The 24879-nt window shown below is 45.4% G+C and overlaps 1 protein-coding gene and 2 long non-coding RNA genes across 5 annotated transcripts in view; 2 read left to right on the top strand and 1 right to left on the bottom strand.

The window, feature by feature from the left end:
* Positions 1-9457, top strand: part of NRIP3 (nuclear receptor interacting protein 3) — a 28973-nt gene extending 19516 nt beyond the window's left edge. For 2 of the 3 annotated variants that reach the window (XM_080593357.1, XM_080593356.1), the window contains exons 2-7: positions 1208-1387; positions 2322-2404; positions 4786-4925; positions 5433-5485; positions 5585-5682; positions 6958-9457. In XM_080593357.1, coding sequence (XP_080449483.1) covers positions 1208-1387; positions 2322-2404; positions 4786-4925; positions 5433-5485; positions 5585-5682; positions 6958-6973 — 570 coding nt within the window. In that variant the 3' untranslated portion in view covers positions 6974-9457. The remainder of the gene's footprint in view (positions 1-1207; positions 1388-2321; positions 2405-4785; positions 4926-5432; positions 5486-5584; positions 5683-6957) is intronic. The other variant, XR_013951663.1, reaches the window with a different exon arrangement.
* Positions 9458-15025: 5568 nt separating this feature from the next.
* Positions 15026-19799, bottom strand: LOC308196647. The gene is made up of 2 exons (XR_013952325.1): positions 19180-19799; positions 15026-18802 (listed from the first exon to the last, which is right to left on the bottom strand). It is a non-coding gene; the product is annotated as an uncharacterized lncRNA (long non-coding RNA).
* Positions 19800-19872: 73 nt separating this feature from the next.
* Positions 19873-23398, top strand: LOC308196648. Its single transcript, XR_013952326.1, has 3 exons — positions 19873-20133; positions 20758-23072; positions 23305-23398. It is a non-coding gene; the product is annotated as an uncharacterized lncRNA (long non-coding RNA).
* Positions 23399-24879: the final 1481 nt, after the last annotated feature.

Here is a 24879-nt window from a genome sequence, read left to right on the forward strand (position 1 = left end):
ATGAGTGTATTTAATATGAATGCAGGAAATTCAAGAATGAGACGGTAAAAAGCTCTTACTGCAGACAAATTAAAATCACAAGAAAAGGTCGGGGGGCAGGGGGGAAGCTTAGCCAGGCAGAGAAATGAGCAGATATTCAAGTAGAGTCATTTCACCTCCAGCAGCGTGCGTGCATCCATCCATGACTAGCATTAAATATAAAAAGGCTTTTGGGAAAGCAGTCAGAGGAGATACTGAGAGGCAACATGCTTCTCGCAGAGAAAATGGAAATGACACAGAAAGCGAGAAGCAGCCATACAGTGCACGGGGACTTGTAGGCGTAAACTTACCTCAGGTGGTATTACCACTCCCTCTCCTTTCTCTCCCATGGCATGACACCTAGGACTTGTCCCACTTACTCACCTTAGCTGCTAAATAGAAACGTGCAGGGAAGAGAGACCCAGGGCAAACGCCTTATTTTTGATCAAATTCTGATTCAAAGACCAGATCTAACACTAGACAGCAAATTAAGCTCTCTCCTTGCAGTTCTGCCTTGTTCACTTGCACATGTAAGAACCAACACACAAACACCCCCATCATCTTAAAATTCTGGGTTGATCCGTGCAAAGAACATCACCAGTGGAGATTGGACGCAGCTATTTTGCATGTCAGCAACACTAGTGCTGAGCCAAGTGTCAGCATCTGTGTTCATTCAGCAGGTCCACAAGCCTTTCCCATACTTACCTAGTACACATAATTGGAAAGGTGATTTGTTACCTCTTAATTTCTCAGAGTTTTGCAGAATTCCTGATGCTGTTATCAGAGATCAAGACAATCAGAGTGGAAACAACACCTTGAAAAGCCTGATTTGTTTTTATTCCTACATGAAACCAAATCCTGAATTTGGAAAAAGAAAGACATGCCTCCAAATTCTGGTTAATATTTTTGAAAAGGGTTATTCCCTCACCAGTGCAAAGTAGTTCTCTTTAATCAAAGCCATGTTCAGAGCTAGCACAAGAACAAATGGGTACAGCCTAGGACGAATACATGCAGTCTGGAAATCAGGGGAAATTTTCCAGTCATTGTGAGGGAAGACTTTGGGGCAGCCCTCCAGTGAGATCAGTGCTGACCCAGGGGCACTGAAGGATCATGCAGCAGGCTGGCAGTGCGTGTCACTTTGTAGCTTTCCACTGACTTCACCCTGCTCTCTTTTTGTGTTTCCTTAAAGCAACCACACAATATCCTGCAGAGACGCTTAATGGAGACAAATTTATCAAAACTGCGAAGCAGCCGGGGCAGCTGGTCTCTGAAGAGTGACATCTCAGCACAGACCAATAAGCTGAATCAAACCAAACTGGGCAGCTCAAGGAAAGTGGAGGATGAGGAGTTCATAGTGGTGAGCTGCCAGGTAATATTCCACAGCCTTCTGGTTTATTTTTTTTCCTCCAGATTTTATTTTTGACAGCCTCACGCGATGTTCTTGTTTTCCTTGTTTCTTGATTAGGGATATTAGCTTAAGGCATTATTTTGACAAAACCCTGTTTAGTTCTGGAAGAGAAAAGCAGTCATTTTCAGCAGTGAAATAAAAACCTATTGCTATTTAGCCGCCATCTCCTCCTACGTGAGTAATGGCACCAGCTCTGCATCACCAGAGCTTTGCAGCAGCCTTAGAGGTGGGCGCGTGCAGCTCGTGGGTTGCCCAGGGCTGCACTGCTCTGGTGCCCTCACAGCCCTGGGGCTGCCATGGCATGAACACCCAAGCATCACAGAGAAAACTGGTCTGATGGATGCCTTCCCTTGGACATCAGGCTGTAGAGAGCAGCAAGGCTGGGGGAGCACACTGAAATGCTGAGGAGTTGTCAAATCTCTGGCAAATCCCTGTGCTCACAGCCTGTCTGTTTTCCTTAAGTGCCATCCATCTTTCCTTTCCCCAAAAGTAATTCCACATTTCTTCTCTTTACCCCCATACTCTCATTTTTCTTGCTCCAAAGCATCCTCTTGTACCATACACCAGGTCTAGCAGCTAATCTGACCTATAGGGTGCCAAGGAGATACCAAGGCCAGCATATGCAACCGGACCCCTCAGTACCCAGCACCATGTTATTTAGTAGCCCCGGCTTTTTCAAAAAGACGTTTAACAGCCGGCTCCCGTTTACTGGGATGGACAAGGTGATGTGCTAATGCTGGTGATCCTGTGGGGCTTGTGCATGTGGTAGAGCGTGCCCTAAGACACAGCTTGCAGGGGACAAGGAAGGTATGGGCTGGTGTAAGGAAACACTCGTGCTTCTGCATTCCTCCTTCACTCCCACATGTTGTCTCCCATCTCTGCTTGCTCCTCACAGTGCGCTGGGAAGGAGCTGAAGGCCGTGGTGGACACCGGCTCGCAGCACAACCTGATGTCGTCCGCCTGCCTGGACAGGCTGGGGTAAATGTCCGCTCCGGTGGGCTGGGCCTTGTTCTGCGGAAACACATGGTGCCTGGCAGTGCTTCGTGGGGCTGGGGCTTTGCTTCAAAGTGGTGCTGGTCAAGATGAAAGGTGGTGCTTTGGGCGAGCACTTGAATTTTTTCAGTGCCTGTTTGTCGTTGTGTTTGTGGTGAAACACAGAAGTTGTCTCTTGCCTTCAGTGTCCTTGGAGGAAAGTAAAGTCCCCAGAGTCCAGCTCAGCTCTGCGGGGCTGCACTGCGGAGCATGGACCTTGCTGCTGGCTGCATTTGCTCCAGTGCTGGTTATAAAGCATCTGTATGGTTATGTACAGGTGTGTGCTCTAAATGAGGTGTCTGGCGCTACTTGCAATAGCAGACTGCTCCCTGCTGAAGGGAAGGGAAATAGATGTTAAAGAACTGACTGAGCCATTCAAAGCAAAAGCCCTGCTGATCTCTGGGGAATGGAATCAGGCATCTGTTCACAGGGCATCAAGGAGCTTTTGGCCATTAATTCCTATGCAGGCACTGCTTTTTATTGCTAACTTGCAACAATTATGCAAAAACTACTACAAACTGTGAAGCAACTCAGCCTTGTTTATGGATTATAACAGTGTGTGTGGAGGGGTTTTATCCTGCAAGATATTACACTGGCTGCTCAACATGTCCTAGCTGTACGCTGATGGCCTGTGACAGTCCATATACTGCCCATGTTACCCATGCTGATCCTGTGCATTTTTATTTTTTTTTTGCAACACTGCTCAGCTTCAGAAACCACGTGCAGGGACTGACCCTGGCAGGACCCGGCTCTAGCTGACATGCACCAGCAGGACTGCCTTTCCACCAGCTTCTTGCAGCTCCTTTGCTGTTTGTGTTTGCAGTGACAAAAGCTAAAGCCAGATTAACCAAGCAGCTTAAAAAATGGGGCTTTGATGCCCGGCTTTTTCTGCCTTCTCTGTGGTAGGCCCTGTGCAACAACAGGCACTGCTCTGGCACGTTTTACTTCAAAGCAGTCTAGTGCACGTGGCAATGATAAAACATGAGTTTTGTTTAAATTCAGCCCTGGAAAGCAGTGGGGAAGAGACTTGCTGAGCGTGCTTGTTCCTGCTGGGGCTGTAGGGCCTCACAGGATGCTGTGCTGAATGCTGCTGCCCGCAGGTCAGGCTTGGGGGCTCTGGGGTTGGGTTCCTGCTGTCTCTTCTGGGGTCTTGGCAGGATGAGTGTGCCTGAGGCATAAGCTTTTTAAAAATCTGTGTGTTGTCATTGTGCTTTTTGAGGTCTTTCTCTTGCCTTTAAGGATAGCTCTCAGGTCACTGCAGTGCAAGAAATCTTCCTTGGGTGTAGGACTGAACAGCAAGGCTGTGCTTGGGGGCTTATGGAGGGGAACAGAGACCCAAGCCTGCATGTCTTCCCTCAAGTTGCTAGAGAAGCCGCTGGGAAATGCCTACTCCAGAACAGTTTTGGAGCAGAACAAGCCAGCTCAGGGTCAAGGAGACCATAAACTTCTTGATGTGCTCCTGACAGCATTTTCAAGGCTAGTCTCTAAGTAAAGAGTCAGAGGGGATCCAGATTGTTCTCTTTGCTGCCTCTCCTGGTCTTTGTACTTGTGCTGAATGATGTGGGCAGCCCTAACCTCAGCACTGGCATCTCTGTCTCTTTGAATAGACCAAAATAAATGCAGCTTTTACCTGAGAGAGACATTACTGTCTGTCTGGTTTTCCATTAGATTCTAGTTCAGTTTAAAAGACGAATTAAAGCTAAATAATTAATCAGCATTGTCAGAATAGTTCTTGGAGCACAGACAGAAGAAATTACTGTACTTGAGATATTTGTGACACCTTTTTTTCTTTTCTCGGGCTGAATGTGATTTATATGTCACAGCTTCCTCTGAAGAGAGCCAGCAGTAGTATCTGCTAATAAGCATGCATTACACACATTGCACTAGCTGTAAGGCATGGAGACAAAATGTTGTTATCTCAACTGATGGAAGTCAACATAGAGCATCACTTGCTTCCTCCAACACTAAATTAGAAGCAATTTTAGATCAGGAGCTTTCTAAGTCTTGGGGAAATGTAAAACAAAAGATTCCTTAGGTAAAAAGAACTCACAAGTTGTGAGTTACATTCAGAGTTCGCTTAAAACAAGGTCTGACTTGACCCCATGGCTGCATCTTGGGATTGTGCTATGAACTGAAGTGGGTACGAGCTGCTGACTATACACAGAACATCACAGAAAACCTGCCAAGAAAGCAGCTTCTGTTAGCAGCCTGGTAATATGAACAAGCTAAGAGCACTTCAAGTCTGAGTACCCTTGAAATGCAGTTTGCTCCTCCCCAGATGGGCTGAACTGTGGCTGTTTCATGTCAGAAGTGTCTTCAACGTGCAGGTTAAAGGAGCATCTTGAAGCACTTCCCAGTGAGGAGGAGGCAATTTCATTACCACACAATGAGAGGGTCATTGGCCAAATTGACCATCTGGTCCTGACGGTGGGAGCGGTCCGCGTGGAGTGCGCTGCGCTCGTTGTGGGTGAGTGCTCATCTGATGCTTTGGGTGTGAGCTCCACTGGGGGTACCCTGAGGGAAAACATGAAACTTCAGGAAACACATTAAAATTCAAATAGAATTACTTCTGTTCTTGATATTGTGTTACATTAATTCCTGGATTGATACTCCGGGCTGAATGCTTATGTGCAGACCGGCCACAGCAAGTTGGACGGAGGCTGGCCACGGACCTTGACTTCCCTGGCATGGTCTGTGCTCAGCCGTTTGGCTGGGCAGTGGGTGCGGGAGGGAGGGAGGGAGGGAGGATCTGCTCAGCAGGGCTGTGCTGATAGCACCAAGCTTGCTCTCTGCCATGTGTCCATGTCTCCCTTGCCTTTCCTCATTTACCTATGTTCCCCTCCAGAGTAATTGAATCCCTTTATAGGCTGGGTTTTGGTTAGCAGAGAAGCCATCAAGGAAGGGTGTAGATACTCTATAGAAAGCCATGGGAAATCATTTTGAATGTATAAATCCAAATGTTCCTATTTTTCAGAAGACAATGAGAAATCCTTCTCCTTTGGCCTGCAGACACTGAAATCCCTGAAGGTAAAAGTTTTCTAGTAGGGCTTTTACCCATGCTGGAGAAGCTGGGACCACTGTGAATTGCAGCTTTCCCTCTTACATGAATACATTTATTCTTTACAGTGTGTCATAAACATGGAGAAGCACCATCTTGTTCTGGGGAAGACGGACAGGGAAGAAATCCCATTCGTGGACAGCATCAGCGCTGGGATGGGAGAGCAGTAAGTTTGCTGTGCAGCAGGGCTGCATGGGGCTGTCCAGGCTGGCGGGCAGTGCCACACAGCCGGGCTGCACAGGGGCAGGCAGACCCTGGCTGCAGGTGAGATGGAGCTCACCAGCACAAGCAGAAACTGTTTTTGATGACTCATTGAGTTTTGAAGCAGAGCCCCTGGATTTTTCAGAAGCCTTTCTCAGCTTCTGCTTTTTCTCTGGTAAACGTTGCACAGTAAGGGGGATGTCTGCAAAAATCATGCTTAGGGAAATAGCTCAGAAAATATACTGAGGTCATTAGGAGGTCTCCTTGAGCATTGCTTTTTGAGAGCATTCCCAAACAAACATTTTTCTGGAAAATATTTGCAAAGCAAGGCAAACAAATCCACATGACTATTTTACAAAGTGCGGGAGAGAGAGATCCTGCCTGGAGATAACGGTGTTGCCTCTTCTTCCTGCTTTGACCCTGGCTGCTGTTGCTTCTTCAGTTTTATGTCCCCGCAGGAAGACAGTGCTGCCCACTCTGGTACTTCCTTAATGCATGCAATAACTCCCTGATATGTCCTGGGGGCTAATGTTTGCTGACAGCATGAGAAAGCATCTTCGGCAAATGATGTTGGGCAGTACCTTCTCTAGGTGCCCATCATGACCAACCACAGTTATTTCAGAAGCCCTCAAGGGGCCTGGGCAGAAGCAGGTGGGAAGCAGCAGATCTTCCTCAGCTAACTGTATTTAACTATCTGGGGAGCGAGCGCACTAGGCACGCGCGCACCAGGTTAGGGAGTCAGGGTACCAGTCTTGATTGCTATTAAAGTTGGTATTTCCTGACAGCAAACACTGCCAGGGCTGGAGATGCTGATGTCCTCTCCTACTCTAAGCAAAGGGGGGGGTCCTGGGTGACCCAGGCATCAGGCATGCGATGGGTGGGCGCAAATGTGGGCACTTGATGGCTGGCTGGGCACCTCTCAGGTACCCTGCAGCATGCTCCCGTGGGGACGGGAGCGCACAGGCAGCCCATGACACCTGCCGGCTGTGGCATGTGCTCCTGCTGCAGGGCTTGTTTCCAGCACAGGAGGGACGCGATGCCCTGCACAGCACCATAGGGACAGGGCGCTGCAGGGTGAAACACAGGCTGTTTTCCCTGTCTCCTTTGAAATACAAATGAGACAGGCTTCTCGTAGCTCTGCCGCAACTGCAGCTATGAATTATTTCTTGCTACTGCATTCAAAGCTATTTTTTTTTCCATGTAACAATTCTGATTAAATATATTTTCCTTCCTGTTTCAGCACTTTGGAGGCATAAAGAGAAATTGAAATGCTGTCCCTACACAAGAGCTTGACATCAAAGAAATTCCGTGCAGCTGTTCCAGATGAAACAGCAATGCACTGCTTTGAAAACATTTATACTAGGCTACAGCTTAAGTATAGCTAAATGAAATCTGTTCAGTAGCCAGTAACTTAGAGATATTGTCATGTTTATCTATGGGTTTTGAGAAACAAATGTGTGCTTATTTTCTGGACTTTTCTATATAGTGTTGTCTTTATTACAAACAGTTGGGAAACCTTATGAATTTCTTTTGCTGAGAAAAATAATTTTTATAGTGGCCTCATAAGAGTAATTGTATTTATCTGTGATTAGAGGCTATCAGAATGAAATTTTTATTAATGATTTTTCCAGAGGCTAAGCATTTATATTCACTTAATTGATATTGCCACATTCAAATGGCCATTACCAGGAAGTTACTCATAGTAAAATAACAACACCAATATCATCTATGAATTATAGTTCATCCTGTTAGCCATAGTATTGTTGCTGTGTAATTGGGGACGCAACTGCTGGCTTGATGAGAGAGCAGTTACAAAATTATTCATGGGTTAGGCTCCCCCTTGGGCGGCGTGGCGGCAGCACAGAATCAGCGGTTGAAAGGGCTCCCAGGCTGACCTCCGCAGCCGCCTGCTCGCCGTGGGAGGCGTCCTCCGGCAAGTGGTGCCAGGGCTCACCCTCTCCAGGAAAGTCCCCAGAGGGCTCTTGGCTGTCTCCCTAGAGGGAATAGGCAGGAAAATTAATCATTGTGTTATGCCAAAAAGAAACAAATGAGCGCACAATTGTATTGTCGGGTATGAGAGCAGACATAGAGCCTTATTGCTCTATAAAGAATCACACGCCCTAAAAGCACCCTTGCTTTTCCCCTGCTGCCGCGACTGGTCCCTCGGCTCTGCCTGCATGTCCAGCTTGTAACCCAAAGCACCAGCAGCACCGGGGCTCCGTACCTGTGTGGGGGTTGGACTCCGGTTGTACTTTAATGATGCTGTCAGGAATGCCACAACTTTTTTATCTATTTACAAATCACTGGGGATTTCAAGTACAACATTAACCTTGTCCACCCTCAGGGAAGTCGGAATTTTCACTGGGATAAGCACCTCATTTGGCATTGCTATCCTGGAGCAGCAAGGTTGCTACTTCACATGCTGCTTGCTTGCAGACCAGAACAAATGTACAGTACTGCGTGGAGGAGCCTGACCTTGTACAAAAGCAGCTTTCTAGATTTTTAAAAGCTAATTGGAATTAATTAGTCATCTGCTGAAGGGGCATCTTTGAAATTCAGAGTAATACCCTTGTGATATTCTGTACCCACTGATTTAGAATCACAGAACTGTAGGGGTTGGAAGGGACCTCAAGAGATCATCGGGTCCAACCCCCTGCCAAAGCAGGTTCCCTAGAGCAGGTTGCCCAGGTAGGCGTCCAGACAGGCCTTGAATATCTCCAGAGAAGGAGACCCCACAACCTCCCTGGGCAGCCTGTCCTAATGCTCCATCACCCTCGCCATGAAGAAGTTCTTTCGCATGTTGGTGCGGAACTTCCTGGGCTCCATTTTGTGGCCATTGCCCCTTGTCCTGTCCCCACAAACCACTGAGAAGAGGTTGGCCAAATCCCTCTGTCTCCCACACTTAAGATATTTGTAAACATTGATAAGATCCCCTCTCAGTCTTCTCTTCTCCAGGCTGAACAGACCCAGGTCTCTCAGTCTTTCCTCATAGGGAAGATGCTCCCGGCCCCACAACATCTTTGTGGCCCTCCGCTGGACTCTTTCCAGGAGTTCCCTGTGTTTTTTGTACCGGGGAGCCCAGAACTGGACACAGTACTCCAGGTGAGGCCTGACCAGGGCAGAGTAGAGGGGGAGGATCTGCTCCCTTGACCTGCTGGCCATGCTTCTTTTTAGGCACGCCAGGATCCCATTGGCCTTCTTGGCCACCAGGGCACACTGCTGGCTCATGATGCCAGCAGGTAACCCCACTGCAGCCAGGTTTGCAATAGCCAATGGTGAGCTGTGGGAGAGCAGCTCCTGCAGTGTGTACCTGAGCAAGGACAGGGTCTGGAGCCCGGCCTGTGCACCAGTTTTAACCCATGCTCAGTAACACAGCTTATGCCTCCAATGGTATCAAAGCTAGAGCTTTATTTCCTGCAGTGGGCTTGAACCTCTCTGCGATAATGAGTATTACTATCAAATCTGGAGTATCTGAATTTTGAGCTATTTTCTATTTTGGTGTTAAGTTTCAGTGCTTTCTCTACATATAGTATTTTATATAACACAGCTATATGTATATACATACAGGGTTGAGCTGCCTAGAGCAGTCCCGCTGATGTGTTGTAGAGAGATTTCACTAAATATGAAATATATTTGATGATTTTATAAGCTATGAGTTTGGTATTTTGGTACTTCTTTCTGTGCTCATTGCTGTGCTAAATGTCAAATTAAATCTAAATAAAGTTTAATTGTTATTGCTGTTTATTTCCTTGTATCCTGGATATGCCAATTATTTGTTTTCAGTGCACTTATCTACTGAGAATAGGAGTTTATTTAAATCTTTACCCTGATGGGGCTCTATGGTGCTTTTGTGATTGTCAGGAATTGATTTCATGCTGTACAGAGACTGGCAGCTGAGATGCACTAAGTAAGCAGGCTAAATGGCACGCAGCATGCTCCTGGTAAAATGCGAGCATTTGGAATCGCAGCCTTTTATTACTGTGCATCTCCCTCCTAAGGGATGCATGAAACCCAGCTTGTGCTGCTTGAGATTTGCCTTTTGAAAAGATGAGTTTGCTTCTGCCATGTTTATCTAGCTCACTGGGGCAGTACAAGCCAGTTTAGTGGAATATGGATGAGCCTAAACTTTATGAGACTAGGAAACGGAAGTGATCAGAGCAAAAGACACCAGGTAAGTCACGGTGCCTTTCTCGGAGTGCCAGGTTCCCTGGGTGCTTGCTCCTGCTCATCCCCAGTACTGGTGGGGCAACCTCTCCCCTGCCGCCTCCTGGTGAGGGTCCAGGAGCAGAGAAGAGGGCAGTGCCTGGAATGAGATGGACTCAGGAGATGAAAAGTCATTTGTGAGTGGATGTTATGAGAAGCCCTGGGGCAGACTGCTCCCTGAGCAGTCTAAGGGAAAATGTCCAAGGGAAAGTCTAAGGGAAAATGTCCAAGGCCAATTGCTCCTTGGCCAAAGGGCTCCACAATGCTGGTGCTCACCTGATGCTTCTAAACATTTTACATGGAGATAAACATTTTACATGGAGATAAACATTTTACATGGAGATAAACATTTTACATGGAGATAAACATTTTACATGGAGATAAACATTTTACATGGAGATAAACATTTTACATGGAGATAAATCTCTGCTTCTCTCCATTATCTCCCAGGCTGGTGGTAGCCCGAAGGCCGCTGTAGGAAGGAGCACGCGTCAGTGCAGGGCTGTCAGCACCACATGTGCACCTGGGAGACTGGCGAGGGGCGGTGGGATAAACGCCTCACTCCATCGCCCTGCACTCCCTTCCTTGCTGTGTCAGTGCAGAGCAGGCACAGTGCCCACCGCCCAGTTTAATACTTTCTGGCCTGGCTGCACCACACAGCACTACGGAGAGCAATGCCTGGGATGCTGCTGTAGCATGTCCTGTGATCGCAGTGGAAACGCTGCGGATGCTGCTGGAGCCAGCCCTACAGTAACATTATTCACAGGCGTTTTATATCCTGCTGAGCTCCACCAACAGATTTTTTTTGTAGCCTCTGCCAGCAGAACAGCTGATGAGCCGAAACCTGCCGGGGTGTTTCTCTACAACTATCTGCAGGGTAATCTGTTATCTAATAGTTCTCTGAGGAGGCCTGTTTTATAGGCTTTTCTATTATTGTTTTGCTGATGATAATATGATGCTCAACATGTTGTGAAAACAAAGCTGATTCGAGTGTCTCAGAAGCAAATAACCAGATGACATTTCAACACAAACATGCGTCTTAGGGCTGTACGTTGCTTGGTTTGTTTTATGGGGCAAGCATCAGTTCAGGTCTATGTTCTTTATCACCTGCTGGCTTAAAAGATGGAGGGATAGCACTGGGTTTCTATCAGGTGAAAGGCCATGAAACACCAGGGCTCACATGGGATACACTGGTTTCTAATCCCAGTATGAAAGACTCTGGCTAACTTTAGCTTGACATATTTTGTGTGTCACTGTTTGGCTTTTCAACAGCTTTTGCACCTTTCCCTCAAAAGCCAGCTCCTGCTTCCCGACAGGCAGTATTGCTTCCTGATTTCCACAGTCAACCCCCAGGCTGTGCAGCCCTGGTGCTAGTGCTGCCATGTGCTGATCCCTTCCTCCTCTGTTAATAACTACATTGCTGATGAAAAATTAAGCCTCTTAGAGACAACACTGTAGGTATCAGTGACATTTCACTAGAGATGGTATTGCTGAAAAGGCAATTGATTTAATAATTTTGTTACTAGAGTGGTGCTGCCACTTCCCCAGGATGAGACTTCATCGTTCTCAAAGTGGGAGTGAAAGCAGTCAATAACCTAAAAATACCATGAGTTCAGAAATAACTGGGTGTCACACCAGCAGGGGAACCAGTCGGGGAATGCTCCTGAGTTTTCTTTTTTTTTTTTTTTTTTTCTTCTTTTTCTCTCTTTCTTTTTTTAATGTGGCAGGATGGGTATCTGGGGTTTGTGAGAGCCCCCCACCAGGATACGCAGCTGAACTCTCCAGAAAACCACCCTGGCTCATACAAGAGAAAGAGGTGTGAAGATGCACACTCACTAAATGTACCCCCCCCCCAGGCACCCTAGAAAGAGGTGTCGTCTGCAGGAGCCCTTTTCAGCCCTGCACGTCACCTCTGCTGCTCACGCATTCCCATGCGTGAGACCTGGACCCAGGCTGCTGCAACCCCTCTGTGCTCTACCAAAACAGCGGGCACGAGGGGCCACTGGCGGTACCCCTGACTCACGGTGTGCAACTGGCCACTGCATTTCCCAGGCCATGCCAGCTGGAGAGCATCTTAATGGCAATGCAGACAACGTGGAAATGGACTGCTGAAGTGAAATAGCAATATTGAGAATGATGTTCTCAATGAGAAAAGAAAAAATTGTGTTACTATAAACTCCAGTCCTCTGTTCCTCCACAAACAGCTCAGATGGAGCAAGGGCAGTTACCAGGCACTCAATAGCTGGAAAACACACTGACTCATGGGGGACACGTGAGAGCTCGAGGGCAAGCAGGCTCCATGTGAGAAACTGTGCCACAGCAGCCGGCTCTGGCTATTCATTTGAAAAGAAAATATATATTTGGGATTGAATCATCAATCTTCCCTATTTCAAAAAATGTTTCAAAATACCTGAGCAAAGTGAAGTCTATCATGAATGCACTGAGCCTAGTGACCTGCTTTTATTCAGGCCAGCAGGGATCAGGACACTGGAGAAATGATCAGGATTTTGTTGGTGTGGAGATGGCAGGAGAACTACTCTGTGCAGGTGTGGAGAGGGAAAGAGAATGCCTTAAAGAGGGCAAAACATGACTTAAAGCTGGTGCAACAGGGGAAACAGGTCTTGATGGTGCGGGCGACTGTGGCTCTGGTAAAGTAGGGCTGTTGTGCACTGTGCCCCTGTTTGGCATTCTGGTTCAGTGCGTTTAAAGAATAAATCTGTGGTTTTTAAACCCCTTACTCATAGAGAGCTTCTTGACTGAAAGCATCATGATGCCTCTTGGTTTAGGCTTCAGTGACATATTTAGGATTGACTTTTCAGGCTTACAGAAGGCAAAAATGAGATTTTTGTTCCTCCAGAAGGAGATGGCCATGTAGTTTTAAGAACAAATTACATATGAGGGCTAATTAGCTTGATATTTACAGTTTAGCATTTCCCTAGATAAATTTGTTCCAAGTGAGATCACATTTTGTTGCAAGGAAGCTTCTGCATAGCAGCCCTGTCCGCCTGTTGCTTTGTGTGCTATGCTATTACGGTCATGAGCCACTTTCCAGAGTCCTGTGCAGTGCCTTCCAATTAAGTAATGAGTGAAGCAAAGATTCTGCATAGGGGTTAGCTGTGAGGGCTGAGACACCTCTCACTGGGCTCTTTGTGGCCCAGGTCAATGTTTTCACAGCTGGGAAAAGCCTCGTAGGAGGAGTTTGCTGCCCAGCACCGCCTTCACCAGGGGAAACACTGTTTTCTGCTCAGTGCAGACGAGCTCTGGAAAGGTCATGCTAATGAGGGGAAGGACACCAGGCAGGCAAGGAGTTTATTTCCTCCTCCAGGGTTAAAGCCTGGCTAAATAATTTGCTGCCTGAGCGTGCTGTGGGCACAGGCCATGGCTGACAGGCTAGGGGAAGGACATGGGGCAGGACGTGGCCATCAGCTGCGTGCCCTGCTGCAGGAGCTCCCTCATCACCTGTGCCATGAGGGTGCCGTGGGGCTGCGCAGCAGAGCAGCACATGCCGTTCCCCAGGGGCAGGCAGATGAAGAGAGAAAGGCAAAGCTTGGTTTGACAGGGGGTGGCTATTTTTCTTCAGTGTTATTTGGGTGACATTTACCTCTCTGCAATCTCTCCCCTCTCCTGCCAGGCTCATTTCCCACCCTGCGGAGTGTCCCCTGGCAGGAGAGCATCTGACACCTGTGGTGGGCTCCCTGTGCAAGTGCCACCATCCTGACAACTCAAGCCAAAGATGTTATCTAGGTGTCAGTGTGGTGCCAGAGAAGGCTGGACCGTGACCCGGCATGGGAAGGGCACCACCATAAGCAGATTAACTGACTTGGTTAGGGCTGCTCCTGCTCAATGAGAGAAGCAGAGCTTACAGGTCTGCCACACAGCCTCTGCGTGGTCACCTTGCAGCTTTTCCTTCCTGTGCTATTGGAAATCCAAGCATTGTCTAAGTAGTTATCATAAAAAAGGGAAAAGGGGTTCACTTGTACCTATTCAGAGAGCAACTGAATACAGGTCAATAAAACCCACTTGGGGAAACTACTAGTGTAATGAATCCCTATAGCTTGAACAGAGGAGGGATTAATAGGATGCTTTCATTCAAAAATTGTATTAGAGTGTGCTGATTTCTTTGAGCCTACATCAGCTGCTCTCCCTGTGCTTCCGCTCACTGCCATCCTGAATTGAATTAAGGTGATCCAGATGCATCCTATTGCTTTAGGAGAGAATGTGTCTTATTGTTTTCCTGAGAGTCACAGGTAACTCATGCAAGACGGGCCAGATACAGGAAATTTAAAGCCAAATCCACAGTGATATGAACTGCCACATCACTCTGTCACAGCTGCTCTGAAGTCAGGGGCTATCCCCACAGGCCTGGCGCAGGCGTTTGGTGCATGGCTTTGAAGGAAAAAGGCTTAGGACTCCGTCTGCCACAGAGCAAAGGGATACAATGCACTGACCAGGAGATGGGACCATGGCATGGCTGCAGTTATGCACAACGAATTCTTCACATGCTGTCCACAGTCTTGAACTTCTTTCACTCTTTTAGGTTTTCTTAATTTTTAACAACACATCTGCAACTAACAGGGTTTCTGTGTTTCCCCGCTACTTGCACATCACTGAACTATAAACAGAAGTGGTGATTGGGTATGCAAACAAACCAACCCCAAAGACATGTACATGCACACGCACAAACAAATAAACCATTGATTGCTGTAAAGCCTAAAAGCTCCTGTCAGGGCTCCTGTACATTAAACATGATATAAACACAACTGACTCAGTCTCCAGCTTTTGAGGCTGATGAGATAAAATTAGGGCAACTTGGCTAGTGAAGAAGGCAAACATGAGGGCAAAAATAAGGAAACAAAGAGGCTTGAGAAGAAATAACTGCATGCAAAAACAATCCGAGAGTGGTGTCAACAATCAACCATGCCCTCTCCTGTGTGCAAAATGGTGCCTTCCAGAAAGTGCATCCCAGCTGTATTTGGGTGCAGATATAAGAAACCTCCCAAGGAGTTTTGCTCAGTGAACTACCTCTCTGTAATTTCCACTTTACAGGGAGAAAAACAAGCCTGTGTATTTAGCAGAATCTCCTGTGTGTGTTTATTGACTTCCCCAGAGACCATGGGTGCTGTTCAAAACTACCAAACTGTAGACTGTCCCAAATCACTTTCAAAAAAAAGTCCCACCACTCTGTCCAGAAAAGGCTCCAAATTTTGATCCTTTTCTTGATGCCACGAAGCTCCTTTCTGCTCTTGATTTAGCGGAAGTGGGTGCTCTCATCAGGCAGAGGAAGACAAGAAGCACATGATGTACTGTGCTCTCTGGAGACTGCTAATGATGTTTGATTAATTTTCATTATCAGCATGAACAGTCTTTGGACTTTCTCTGCATCTGTCTTATTTAGAGTTGTCTTTTCTTAGTTAAGTGGCAGCTCCTGCAGACAGTGATCTAATTGTTCCTCAGTACCTGCTTGAAGCAGTTGAACTTAAAGATGGAGCTTGTATAATTTGTTGTACGTATGATTTGGCCTTTGAGGCTCAGATCAAATAAAATGGAATAGCAGATTAACCAGTAATTGAATTAAGTGAAAGGTAATGTGCAGGCTAATGCAGAGCTCACAGAGAGGTTTAGTGGCTGAACAAAACTGTGTAATGTAGTGAATCACAGTATGCATGTTGTCGTCAGCAAGTGGCAGGAGGGACAGCCTTTGAGCTTGGGCACCCAGAACACACAAACTGCTTTCTCTCTACTCAGTCACAGCAGCCCAGGGCACGATGCTGGTGGTGGAGTCAAATGCCCAGGACAGGTTACGTGCTGTCACCTAAGGGCCTTCCAGTATCCTCTGATGCAGAGCAGGAAGCACCTTGTGCTGAGCTGTAAGTGGTGAAGCCAGCTCCACAGCTGGGGTTGAGCAAGGCTTTCGAGTCACCTGAGGAGGGGACGGTCACAGAGAGGTGCAAGGTGGAGGATGCTCAGAGGACTGTGGTGGGAGGCAGCGTGCAGAGGGTCTGGCTTGCTGATGCAGCTGCAATGCCCTGTTACAGGCACTCTCTGCTCCAGGACATCGGGCATGGCATAGCAGCCCGTTGCTCACTCCTTGGGTGGAGACAATCTGTTCCCTTTCCTGGCCTTCCTGGGATTACAGCATGCATTTGTGGAAAGAAATACTGAGTAACAGAGAGTGGTACAGTCAGAGCCACAGGGCCCTATGACTACATATGAAAAGTAAAATGATCTTAAAATCTGTACCAGAAAATTGTTTTAAAATATTAAAATTATTAAACTTAAAAAAAATAATAATATAATCTTCCAACACACTATAGTACTGCATGGGACTGGCAACCAGGTAATTGCTCACTTTTCTCTGCTGCCTCCCAGATTCAATGCCCTGAACTCATCTGTATGTTCCCCACCATCCTTCCTCTGTACAGCCAAGAGAGAGAACCACTGGCTTGACCAACCTGTGTTGGCCCTTTGGGCTCCTGTTGCACTTACAAAGGCCCTCGCCCCAGCACTGCCAGGAGGCATATAGTTTTTGGAACGATGCTCGCCCCTAACAAAACCAGACCTTCCTCTCCACTATAATTTGTCCCAGCAAGTCACTGCCACCTACTACACAAAATCAGGAGTTACTTGAAGTGCTGTTATTTTGTAATTCACTTCAGCATACATGAAGAAACAGGCACACTGTACCCAGAACTAACGAAAACAAATTCAGTCCCTTGAGCAAAACCAGAAGTCATTCCCAATTACCTTACAAAGTAGCAGCACACAGCATAAAACACTGAACTAAACCCAGCCATTCTCTCAGTGTTTGGGTGGTGGGGAGCTTAAGATTTTGTATTCTGACAATCAAAACACCACTCTTTCAGATGGATTTTTTTTCCATGTAAAACAGTTTTTGTTAATTGGAAGAAGCAGCATTATCAGGGGTTGGAAGTCACTCTCTGGGCACGGCTGTCAGATGTAATGAAGCAGCCAGGGAAGGCTGGTAGGGAGCTGCTTTGCAGAGTGTTGTCATGGGAACGGTGCAACTAGGGCATCCCTTGTCTTCTGTACAAGCTCTGGCAATGTGGTAGCACAAAATTGATGTTGTTCAGCAGGGCTAGGAGGGCCAGCTATTAGGTTTTCCCTAGTAGAGATTTAATCTGAATGAAATCCAAAGGCCAGAATCTCCATTTGTGTGAAAATGGTGGCGCTCCTTTTGAGTTGAAGGAAGGAAGACTTTAAGCCAACTGAGCGAGCACCTAGACGTGGCCCTCAGAGGGAAAGGACTGACATTAAAAATATGTAGTGGAACCACAATCTTATCTAAGAACCCTTTGAAACAAGGTCATGTTAAAGAGCAGTTACTGAGGTCCTTGTTTACTTGGATGATTTCACTTGATTTTCACTGTCTGTGCACATTTTAACAGGCTGTTAATTTGGCATTCATAATGGTTAATGGCAGTAAACATACACTCACCTGTACAGGTCTACATATATGAAATTATTAGAAATTTCTTTATGCCTATACGAAATACCTTGTGTAATACCGAAGTTGCTAGGGATAAGCAATGGTTAAGAACAGTTTCCTGGCTGAAGAAGAATGCAGAGATTCCTGCTCTTGCAGTTATACAAAAAATTGATAATATAAATGTTACACCAGAGTTCAGTGACATAGAATAATATGCAATATTCTCAGACTAGATCTGAGAAAGGGTGAAAATACTAACTGAAAAAAAGGTAAAAAAGCTAAACACAATTCATTGCCTCCAAGCTTTCATTTTACTTGCCCAGGTCTGCAGACAAAGTAACGAGCTCCTAATTAAAGCAGGCATCTGTAGTGTAACCGCACTGCTGCTGGCCCAGGCCAGCAAGATGCTGAGTGTATGTTCCTCATTTCCTATTGACACTGAAGTGTGAATGAGGGGCCCACATCCATCCAGGGCTTGCTTGGTGTGCGCTTTGGAAAAGTGACCAAAAATAGCAGGCAAGGGAAGAAAATGGAGCCAACATATGGAGGGTTCCCTGTTTACTTGCTGAGGTTATTGATTAAAGCCCCTCTACTTAGCAACAAGTTTGAGAAAAGTCATGATAAACATTACCACAAAAAGGCCTCTAACTGTATTGTAAGCTTAGCCTTATGTTGCCTTTCATACACGTCTCACTGGCTGTGGAATTCCCATGCATGCTGCAGCAAAGATTTGAATGAAATGGCCAGCATTGGGAAGAGCATGTGCTGGATCCATAGTGACTTCACTTTTAGTGCTGATCCATTTGAATCTAAAATAGCATGGAGTCATTAGAGTAATCCCAGTGTATTACTCTGTATGGGTAAGAAACTGTGGTTCATTTTTGGGCACGGTTGCCTCCCTGAACACATAGCTCTGGTGAAACTCTTCTGCATGCCTCTCCTGAGGAGAAGAAGAGGGGAACAATACAAAGTGTATGGAGTAGTGCTGACCTTGTCTCTCTCATGGATGACCCATGCAGGTTGCCTGAAGTCCCAACATGTTGGGTGCGGTGCAGGCTGTTCGGAAAGTTTGGATTAAATAAATAAATGCAGAAGCTCTTCTTCATGCTCCAAGGGCTGAAGTCTGAGTCATGGACAAAGACTGCAGTTAAGCAGCTGAAGCCCCCTTCTCACCCACAAGCTGATATTCCTTGTGTTTGCAGCACTTCTCCTTTGCTGAAGGAAGGGCCATGCACCAGTAAATACATTGGTAAGAGCATGACCTACGTCACTAACTGAAATTACATGCAGAACGCTGCATGTTCCCCATGTGTGTGATACGGGGAACCAGCTGCTGATAACAAAATGCTCTTGTGTGCATGAGCACAGACTAACCTTGTATTAATAGAGAAGGACCTTGAACTCTTACAGCCCGCAGAAAAGTCAAGTGGATTCACTGAAACAGAAAGATAAAATAGATGCAGAGCTCTTTCAGCACTTCCCTCCATTTGCTTCATATCATAAATATCAATTCAAATATAGAAATGCAGAAGAAAACACAGTTTGCCCAGTCTGTCCTTTCCATATGCATATATTTATGTTGTGAAAGGTTTTACATAACTTCTACCAGCAGATTGCAAAATAATGCCTCCATTATGAAGGGAAGCCACCAGCCATTATATTGCATTACTGTAACATAATGGGTCTCTGAGATGAACTATATTTGGAAAGCTTGCTTTTATTGTAAACCTTCTGCCCCATCTACCCAATGGCATTGATTTCTCTTTGTATTCTGCAGAGACCACAGACCATTAGACCAGAGTATCAGCTAACCTGAGCAAAGTCACAGAGGTTTTGGCCCCAGTCAGAAACACGTGAGACAAAATTGTGCTGTGTATTTTAAAGAGACTCAGCACCAGTGACAGAATATATTCAAATGGCTGCTGATGACCAACCTGCTGACAGGTGAATTTCTCATTAGCCTAGAGCAACTGACATTATAATTAATTGCTTCCCACACTTCTTTGCTGAGTAAAGGCTCCTGTAACAAGTACTGACTTTTTTTTTTTTTTTTAACTGAATATAGGGAATAGAAGAAATCTGTATTTACTTTATTTTTCTTTCTGTGTGAATGTCACATTGCTCTCATGTCGACAATGATCGCAACAGTGCTGATTCAATTACTTATTTACATAATCCCTTCAGATTCATTTTTTTATATAATTGATGATACTGAAAAGATTTCCTAGCTGAGGAAAGCAAGCAGGCCAGTTCTGAAAATTAACAGGCTGAACTGACATAAGATGGTAATTTGCATTAGTAATAATCACACTGTAAATGATAAAAATTAACATAAATACTGACTACTCTACCTGCCCTTAGCAACATTCAGTGACACTAAGTGTCCATTCACTTGCAGTGTGAAACAAACACTGCACCCATTGCTTGGCACAGCTGAGACCAATTTTATTATCTCTTAATGTATAAATTTATTTTATAGGTAAGAGTTTTTAAAATATTCTTATTTGAATGTAAATGAGTGCAGCACAGTAAGGAGTGAAAACATGGCTTAGTGTATTGTTTGCTATGGGGATGATGCAGGTCTGGAAAGGATCCTGCAATGGGAAAGGAAGAGCAGACAAACACTCTGCACGTACGCTGCCTGGAAACACAAAGCTCTGTATTAAGTATCTCTGTAAGATGACTGAGCAAAAAAGATATGTCCCTGGAGAAAACCTCTGAAGCAGAGCCTTGGAATTATCAAAGGGAGTGCCAGTAGCTGTTGGGGTGAGGGCTAGCTGTGGAGTCTTGATGATGAAGACAAATATGACAGATGCTACAAATTATAAAAAGCCTACTTCTAATTCAGCATAGTGTATGAATAGATGTGTAATGTTTAGCTTAAAGAGGCCAGCTCATTGTTGCAACTCCCAAAACAGATCTTATTATGAAAGCACATTTTATTTTAAAAAATAAAAAAATTAGATGTGAGAGCTGATATCCATTAACTTGAAGAGGGTTTATCTGGTAAGGGCTCAGTAAGGAGTGCAGGAAGCAGACTGCACTCCAATAAAGCTCAGACTTCACAGATAAACATTTGAGAGCTCTCTTGAAGATAGAAACCTATCCTCATCCCTTCTGGAAGATTACATAGCTGAAGAGCAGCTGCAAATAGGGCTGTTACTGTCAGGGCAATCATTTTTTTCCCCTGGAAATCACCCTTTCTTTACATTTCTAACTTTTCTTTTACAGTGATTTAACAGCATTGCTTCTGATACTGGTATGCTGAAAAATAAATTTAAAGAAAAAATGAAAAAAAATCTAAATATTACAAGAAAAACTTACAGTACTTTTTTTCTTATAATGTGTCCAGCAGTTTTGCTTACTAATTCAACGCTTACTGTTTCCTAGGGAAAGCGCAGACTCTTCTAGAAGAAAAGCTTTTTACTCCCTGCTGCACCAAGAGCCTGAGGAAGCTCCCAGACAGGTCTTGAAGGTCCCAAAAGCTGTTTCAGCCATCAAAAGTAGGATTTTTATTGACTATGTGTTAGAAATCGTTGAGCATGTTAGAGGTGTTCCATATGCATTGATGCCTCTGAAGCTGCACATTATTTACATCAGCTTAAAACTTGATCCATGATTTTCTAAATATTCAGCATGGTTTTCAACTCAGCAGTTGATTTGCCACTCACGGACTATGAGCATGGGTGGTTAAGAAGACAGAGAGCCACCTTCATGCTTCAAAACACTTTCATTGTAGATACAATCATTAAAAAGAATAACTGTTTGGCTAATGCTGAAATCCGATATATGCTTGTTATACAACTCGAGGGGCAATTTTATCTGAATTTTAAATAAAGGTGTTTTTTTGTGTTTCCATAGTAACTCAAGCTTATTTACCAAGATGCCTGATGCACTGTTAGCATTAGACAATTTCACTGTATTAAAACAAAGTATAATAGTACAATTGAGGAGTAAACTATATGTAAAAGATTATTTTAGTTCCTATGAAATTACAGCAACTTACTGGAGGCTGGGGAAGGAGAGAGAGAATAGAATAACTTTTCACAAAGGACTGTATTGCTACTTAGTTTAGGACAGCAAATGGATGTAAGAAAGATACAAAACACAGGCAAGGGGATGGGGACATGAAAATTAGCTAAAACACGTGGTCTGCTATTCCTCTGTGAAATGTGCCAAAGAATCTGAAATAAATGTGAGTGGGTTCCATGGCTCAGCACTGGCTCCTGTGCAAGAGGCAAGCTGGATTCAGTCCTAGCAGCATCAGGTGTTTTTTGGAGTTTTCCTACCCAAGTAGGGAAAACTTCAAAATTGCTTCATCTCCAGGTCTCAAGGGATCACAGCTGAAAATGCTGCTTCTCAAGAGCATTTATTTCCCTTCTGAAGAAAGGTTAACACTGATCTTGGATGGAAATAATTCATGAGCACGTGAAAAATAGGGAACATTGCTGTATTTCAGTAAAATTTTCCCAGAGAATATCTACATATAAAGTAAGTTAAGACTCATATAAATTACTCTTGTGTGTTTAGTTATGGAAAAAAATAGTTATCTGTAACTTGAATGTCTCATTTAGAATGCCACTTATTATCACTTTTAATGCAATTTAATACTTCTGTGGTTTTGTGTCCCTATAATGTGCTCTATAGGAACGAGTAATATGAGCTTGATTTTTAAGCTTAGCTTTAACAGAACCAATTTAGCAAGTTTTGCAATTTGTCAGAGACTGTTTAAACAAGGAAAATATTCTCGGTGTCACTGACTGGCATGCGTGGATACAAGCTTTACATGTTTAAAGAGAGGAAGGAGCTAGGATAACGGGTATGAGTTATGTTACACTTGATCCATATGTTCTCTGTCACTAAGTGATCTGTTTCCTCACTCTCCGCTCCAGAAACTATGGGGAAAGTTATTCAGAAAAAAAAATCCTGCAGTAGACATTATAGAAAATGTTGCCTGTGTCTGTTGACCTACGCAAAATGGTTTCCTCACTTTGGAAAGCATCCAGTGTGTTTGTTGGAGGGGATTATCCTGACACATTGCTGGCATGTTGTCACGCTGTCAAACTCTACATGGTGATGACATTTGACCTGTTAAGAATACGTAAACAGTATTTAGATTTTAGGCTCGTAATCATGATTTGCTCGAAATCCTAAGGGACGGAAGGCCCAGGCGTCTGCATGACACACAGTTTGGGTTTGGTTTCCTACCAATAACTGAGACAAATCCCCTCCATGCTCCAAAAGCCTGGGTAATCTTGGGTGCAGCTGGGGTTGGTACACCAAAAGGCTGTCACAGGCAGACCTCAGGGTTGTGTGCTTTGTTCTTCGTGTAACAAGGGGCACAATATGGCAACACCTCTACCTCCGCCATCTTAAGTAACAAGAGGTACAATATGGCAACTCCACCACCTCACCATCATGAGTTATAAGGACCACAATATGGCAACACCTCCACCTCCGCCATCTTAGGTAACAAGGGGCACAATATGGCAACAACCACCACCTCCACCATTTTGGGTAACAAGGGGCACAATAAGGGAACTCCCACCACCTCCACCATCTTAGGTAAAACGTGGCACATCTGGGCCAATCACTCATCTCCACCATCTTAGGTAAAAAGTGGCACATAAGGACCACCTCCCATCTCCACCTTCTTAGGTTAAATGTGGCACAACATGGCAGCCCCTCCACCTCCGCCATTTTAGGTAACAGGGTGCACAACATGGCAACCCTTCCACCTCCATCTTAGGTAACAAGGGGAACAATATGGCAACCTCTCCGCCCACATCGTCTTAGGTAAATGGTGGCACATCAGGGCCACCCTCCCATCTCCAGCATTTTAGGTAAAAAGTGGCTCAACATGGCAACCCTTTGACCTCAGCCATGTTAAGTAGTAAGGGGCACAACATGGCATCCCCTCCACATCTGCCATCTTAGGTAACAAGGTGCACAACATGGCAAACCCCACCCCACCTCCACCATCTTAGATAACAAGGGGCATAATATCGCAACTCCCACCACCTCCACCATCTTAGGTAAAAAGCTGCAGATTAGGGCCACCTCCCATTTATACCATCTTAGGTAAAAAGTGGCACAACATGGCAACCCTTTGACCTCTGTCATCTTAAGTAATATGGGTCACAACATGGCAACCCCTCCACATCCGCCATCTTAGGTAACAAGGTACACAACATGGCAACCCCCCCACCTCCGCCATTTTAGGTAACAAGGGGCAGAATATGGCAACTCCCATCACCTCCACCATCTTAGGTAAAATGTGGCACTTCAGGGCCTCCCCCCATTTTCCACCATCTTAGGAAAAACATAGCACATCAGGGCCACCTCCCATCTCCACCATCTTAGGTAAAACGTGGCACAAAACGGCAACCCCTCTACCTCTAACATCTTAGGCAACAAGATGCATAACATGGCAACCCTTCCACGTCTGCCACCTTAGGTAACAAGGGGCAAAATATGGCAACCTCTCCACTGCCAACATCTTAGGTATAAGGTGGCACATCAGGGCAACCCCTCCACCTCCGCCATTTTAGGTAACAAGGGGCACAAGATGGCAACTCCCAACACCTCCGCCATTTTAGGTAAAAAGGGGCACAAGATGGCAACTCCCACCACCTCCACCATCTTAGGTAAAACGTGGCACATCATGGTCAGCCTCCCATTTATACCGTCTTAGGTAAAAAGTGGCACAATATGGCAAACCTTTGACCTCCACCATCTTAAGTACTATGAGGCACAACATGGCAATCCTTCTACCTCCGCCATCTTAGGTAAAAGGTGGCACATCAGGGCCACTCTCCCCCCCACCTCCACTGTTTTAGGTAGCAAGGGGATAGAACGTGGCAGCCCCTGCAACCTGCACGTGTTTGGTGTGATAAGCACTGAGGGAGGAAGGCTGGGTCAGTGGGCCCCATGACACATTTTATAAATAAAGACTCAAACATTGTTCTGTGCTGAGGATGCTTTATCTGGTGTTTGTGAAAATGCTGGCCAAAGGAAGACCCTTGGGCACCTCCATCACCCTAGTGAGACACAGGTAAATTTACACTCTTGTTAGCGTTCATGAAGACACATAATCCACAAAGTGATTATATGAAGGTGCTTTATTAGGCGCCGGAAGTTAGGGGCATGCCTGCCCAAATCTAACTTCGTCTGATTTGTTTTCTTAGTTCTCTTTTATCTCCTAAGATACTACATATGCATTAGGTTTCACAACTCATCTATGCATATTCATTTCCTAGCTCCACCTAGCCTCGCTTCGTATGCTAATTATCTTATCAGTCCTTCTGCGCTTGCGTATCACTCTCTGGTGGTCGTCCGGGTGGTCGTCGGGATGAAGTAAGATGTCTTCATCAGAGTTGAACTTTTTAACCTTTCCTTTTCACGCATGCTCTCTGAGCCCTTGGTCTCAGTCCAAACCGCAAGGTTGGTTTGACCCAGTTCCCAGAGTCCAAGAAGCCCCAGTTATCTAGATGTCTTGCAAATTGAGCATTC

This window comes from Anser brachyrhynchus (assembly GCF_964034855.1).
Source record: "Anser brachyrhynchus genome assembly, chromosome: 5".
NCBI lineage: Eukaryota > Metazoa > Chordata > Aves > Anseriformes > Anatidae > Anser > Anser brachyrhynchus.